Raw genomic sequence first — 5,101 nt, forward strand, 5'->3', positions numbered from 1 at the left:
GTCAATTTAAAATCAGATGAAATATAATTGTCACTGTAGCGTACTGCAGACACCGAGATGTGTCTTAAAAATTTTCACCAATAAAATCACGTCGTGTTACACTATTGATAAAATTTCAAAATATCTTACACGACGCACGATGCATGTTCATAAAGAAGTTCGTACACGATCGCTCGAGTACTTTTGTGAGCAACCATATTTTCAAATTAGATCGCATCTCACTGCGCTAAGTGGCGAAGTTTCCAAATGTTTGAACAACAATGAAACATGTGATATAAACAATATACGAACACTTCAAACGGAATTTGGTCGCCGGTGTTACTTCGGCCGAGCCGGTCGGTGATTTATGTCGAGTTCATCGGATCGCAAAAAGCAACGATGTGTCGGCTGTGTATTCAGAGGGAATTGAAACGGTAAATCGTACTCGGAAAGTTACGGATCGAAGCGCATCCACTATTATATTGCAACGAATGCGACCTCTTCGTTGCCGCTTTTTACGTGACTGTCGGTTTTTTTCTAGAGTGGAAGGCTAAATTTCAAGGTAGCTCGCGTTCGCCAAGGGGAATTTGACCTGCGATCGGTGCCAATCGTTACGCGCGATCCGTTACCTCGAACGGCATTGCTAGGAAAATTCAGCTTTCGTCGAGATGAAAGTCGTGCCGTAGAGATTGGATTTTAACATTCGAGATAAAGGTAATCGAAATTGACACGATTGGCGTGCCATTTAATTTATTAAAATTAAAATCCTGCAACGTCTAATTTTAAACACCAAGTCGATGTATAGTATCTCGGAGACTAACTTTGGGGGAATTGGATTGAATTCCAGGTGGAAGGATGTTTAAGCGGCTGTCGAAGTCGAGGCGCCACAGCGCGGACGACGTGGCCCTTTCGTTGTCGAGCCCGACGACCCTGGACGAACCGCCGGGGACGTCGATGCCGCGGGACAACTGTCAGAGCATCAGTCCGGCCGCCCTGCTGAGGGTTTCGAGGACGAAGTACACGAGGAGGAGCTGCGGGGACGCGAGCGCCATGCAGGCGTTGCTCGCCACCAAGCAGGAACAGGAGCAGGACGTCGCCGAGGCCGATTATCAAATGGTCACGGCCGTTCCTGCCTTCATCGTCGAGCACGAGCCCGAGAAACAGCGTGGTAGGTACATCGCCGTGTAATAAGCGGACTGCGGATATTTATGCAAATTTGGATCTCGCGCGAGTTGGATAGAGGAGAAGACGATCCTAGAAAATTGTGGTAAATTGTCTTAGTTCTTCGACATCGAAGTTTGGATAAAAGATTATCTAAAATTTATGCAAGATATTAAAATATTTGTATAATATTTTATTTTGCATACGTTGATTCGTATTTCTGTAAATTGGACAGTGAAAGTAAAGTCTAAATAGAAAGTTGTTTCATTCAATATTACAGAATAAGATAATCGTACCATGGAATGAAACTAATGGATAAAATATTAAATGTTGCGTCAAATTTATGTAATGTAATTAAAATTTTATAGATAAATATAAAGGGGAAGAAGAATCTGAATAGAAAGTTGTTTGATTTATGAAATTTAAATATTTCATATAATATTATTTATATCTTTGCGAATAGAATTGAAAATTCTTATACATTAAATAGTTCAGAGGTTTCGTATAATGTATCCTGAATAGATTATGGTAGGGAATTACTTCACTTATTAAATATTACAACATCGTACGAATATTTCATAGAGTTTCCATGTTACACGGACCTTCAGTTTCCCATAAATGCATAAATATCCGCAATCTGATACTTCCATTATTATTATTAAAAATTGACGTACTATTATTTACGTGTATCCTTTCGGATTCTCGCATTTAAGCTCCAGCTTTATCGAGTTAACGGTGTTAGGTAAATTGAGATGAATTTGAAATTGTAATGGGATATTATATCTAGCCGTCTAAAGTGGCTTTGAAAGGACAATTGCGCTTGAATATGGGATAATATCTATTCTCGCGTGTCACTCTGTGCACAGCGTGGCATTAGTCGGTGATTCTATATTAAAATAAATTGAAATAGCGCGTACGTATTTGTGTTATACTAATTTTCAGCACTACATAATATTTTCACTTCAAATATAATATACTTTACGTAATATGTCCCCCATATTTTATATCACTAGTTGTCGTTCTCAACAGTTCATATTTTTATTCCACGTCATATATTTTATATCCCCTATCTCTTGTTCTACGTATATATTACATTCAGTATCTTTAACAGATATCTTATCCCATATATCATATTCTACAGTCTGTTTCCTAATGACATATCAATTTTGTTAAGTTCCCTATACTTTACACCTTTCGAATGTAAAGTAGATTTAGAATATGGCGCCCATATTTCTCACAAACGAAATTTGCTGTCCCATAAATTTCCCACAGAGATCATTCGCGGGCACCTCGGGGAATTTGCAGAGAATTTCGTAAACCCGCAAATTTCCCAAAACGAAATGAATGAAAATTCTTCCACGTTCCTTATCAGTCCGAGTACGGAAGGCTGTATCGCCATCGTTCGATCGATTTTCCGATAGTCGGGAAGAGATCGAGTCGGGTCGGGTTTTCCGAAAATTTCGAGATTCCCAAAAATTCCAAGAACCGTTTCTCGAACTACTCTGCAGTGCTGTATAACAGCCTACAAAATATGTAAATATACAGTTTAATTTCTTCTGCCAGCGAAATTATTAGAAACACGGATTCGAAGAATCGTGTGACTTGATGTATACAAACGTATGACTGCGTGCTTAGTACTTGAGACATTATGTACGCTGTTGAGCAGTATCGCTGAGAAATTCGGGCAGCTCAGACGTATATTTCAAAATCTGTGTAAATTTAATAAAGAATTAAAAATCTCTCAAAAAAATGTCGAATGATAGTGAGAGTAAAGCTGTGGTAGCAGGAAGTAGTGCAGAAGATATCGTATAAAGGAAGAAGACAAAGAGAAGCTCTGTTTGGGAACATTTTCAGGAAAAAGATGATACAAAGGGGGAATGCGTACGTTGTCACCATGAATTTAAAACTAAGTATGCAAATATGGTTTATTACGCCATTTGAAGCTTATGTATCCAAACGTAAGTACATGTACTAGAAAAGAAACTGAATCGATGTAAAATTTGTGGTATGTAGAAAATGTTACGCGAAAGATTGTTAAACCAAAAGATATAACAGAAGGAGTTGCTCGAATAATGGTTCTAGATCTGCGATCTTTCGATATAGTTGAAGGCGTGAACTTCAATTTTCGGACGAGGCTGCAGTTCTCCGACTTGACACACTGACAACGAAATTTGGAAACTTTACAGCAGTAACAATAGAAGTAACAACGAACGAAAGAAGAGCAGAGATGAGATGTCCCTAATTTCGTTTCAAGTTAAATAAACGTGTCTTTGTACAAAATGCGCTCACAGTGAATTTACAAATGTTAACTATCTTATAATTAACTAAAGCTAAACGCACGCAACTTAAAGCTAAGACGCACGCATCCCAAGATGTCCCTGTGAAATCACTCGTCGTCCATCGGTGGCCCGCTGGGGGCCCAATAGTTTACTCATCAACTAGTTGTACCTACAGTTTCACTTTAGATCGTGAAATGAAGAAAGGAAAGAAATTTTCACGGTCTAAACTAAACTGTAGGTTTATACGTAGTTCTTAGCTTGATATCGTTTTACAAGCATTAAAGTTTGTAAAACTTTAATGTTTGTAAAAAGGTATCAATTACCAGGTCTCACCACGAGGAGGTGACTACGCACGAGACCCACCCGAGCCCTAATCCCAACCACCCTCCATTACATGCAAATAACTCGGCATTCTTAAGGAATGCTGAGTCTTTATTCTAGTTGGCCCGAGATTAAACAAAAAAGAGACAGACGGTCGATAGTTCAACCTCAAACTTACGTCTAAATCTTAACTCTAAAGCGCATGTATGAGATTGAACTATGGAACTCTGTCTCCCAAACGACGATCGCGTTAACAATCATACAATACATACAATCATATAATCATACATTACATACAATCGTACATTACATCCATTACGTACAATCGTAAATTACATACGTTACATACAATCACACGTTACATACGAATGCTAATACAATATATCGCAATTACTCGCAGCCTTTCATACTAACCAAACACTCGTCTAACAGTGAAAGTCGCACAATAATTGTACAATAATTCGCAGTCCTAATAGCGCATTTTGTATTACAGACACGTTCATCGAACTTTGAACGAAATCAGGAGAACGAAACTATTAACACGCTTTAATATCGTGTTTTGCAAGGGATATAACGCGAAATGAAACCGCGGTTTGTTACTGTCATTGTACTAGAGTAGAGTTTCCAACTTTCGCTGTCAGTGTATCAAATCGGAGCTCGAGCACTTAGAGGCAAGTAGTTTCGCGCTACCCCCAACGACACAGTGGGATTCCGAAGAACCACTGAGCCGGATTACAAAAGGACGCTAGACTACAAGAACCTACCACGTCCATTCGGACGAGGCTGCAGTCCCCCGATTTGACACACTGGACAATGAAAGTTGAAAAATCTACTCTAGTGCAATGACAGTAACTAATGTAACTTTACTCTTGTGCAACGACAATAACTAAAGTAACTCTATTCTAGTGCAATGACAGTAACAAAACTATCTCTACTCTAGTGCAATAACAGTAACAATAGTAACAACGAACGAAAAAAGGGAGGAGAAGTGTTTAATAAACGTGTCTTTGTACAGAATGCGCTCACAGTGAATTTACACATATTAACTATCTTATGATTAACTAAAACTAAACGCACGCAACTTAAAGCTAAGACACACACATCCCACGATGTCCCTGTGACATCCCTCGTTGTCCCAGATATTAACTACCTTATAATTAACTAAAACTAAACGCACGAAACTTAAAACTAAACGCACGCAACTTAAGTCTAAGACGCACGCAACTTAAAACTAAACGCACCCAATATAAGTCTAAGACGCACGCATCCCACGATGTCCATGCGTGATCCCTCGTCGTCCATCGGTGGCCCGCTGGGGGCCCAATAGTTTACTTATCAACTAATTGTACCTACAGTTCAGT

At 39.1% G+C, this 5,101-nt stretch overlaps 1 protein-coding gene across 1 annotated transcript; it reads left to right on the forward strand.

Annotated features, from left to right (window-relative positions):
- The first annotated feature begins 390 nt into the window (after positions 1–390).
- On the forward strand, positions 391–1,503 carry LOC122539033. Its single transcript, XM_043673605.1, has 2 exons — positions 391–541; positions 827–1,503. Exon 2 carries the CDS (start codon positions 835–837, stop codon positions 1,165–1,167), a length of 333 nt encoding a protein of 110 aa, XP_043529540.1. The 5' UTR covers positions 391–541; positions 827–834; the 3' UTR covers positions 1,168–1,503.
- The last annotated feature ends 3,598 nt before the right edge of the window (positions 1,504–5,101 follow it).

The sequence above is a fragment of the Frieseomelitta varia genome, unplaced genomic scaffold, assembly GCF_011392965.1.
Source record: "Frieseomelitta varia isolate USP_RPSP 00005682 unplaced genomic scaffold, Fvar_1.2 scaffold_1886, whole genome shotgun sequence".
Lineage (NCBI taxonomy): Eukaryota > Metazoa > Arthropoda > Insecta > Hymenoptera > Apidae > Frieseomelitta > Frieseomelitta varia.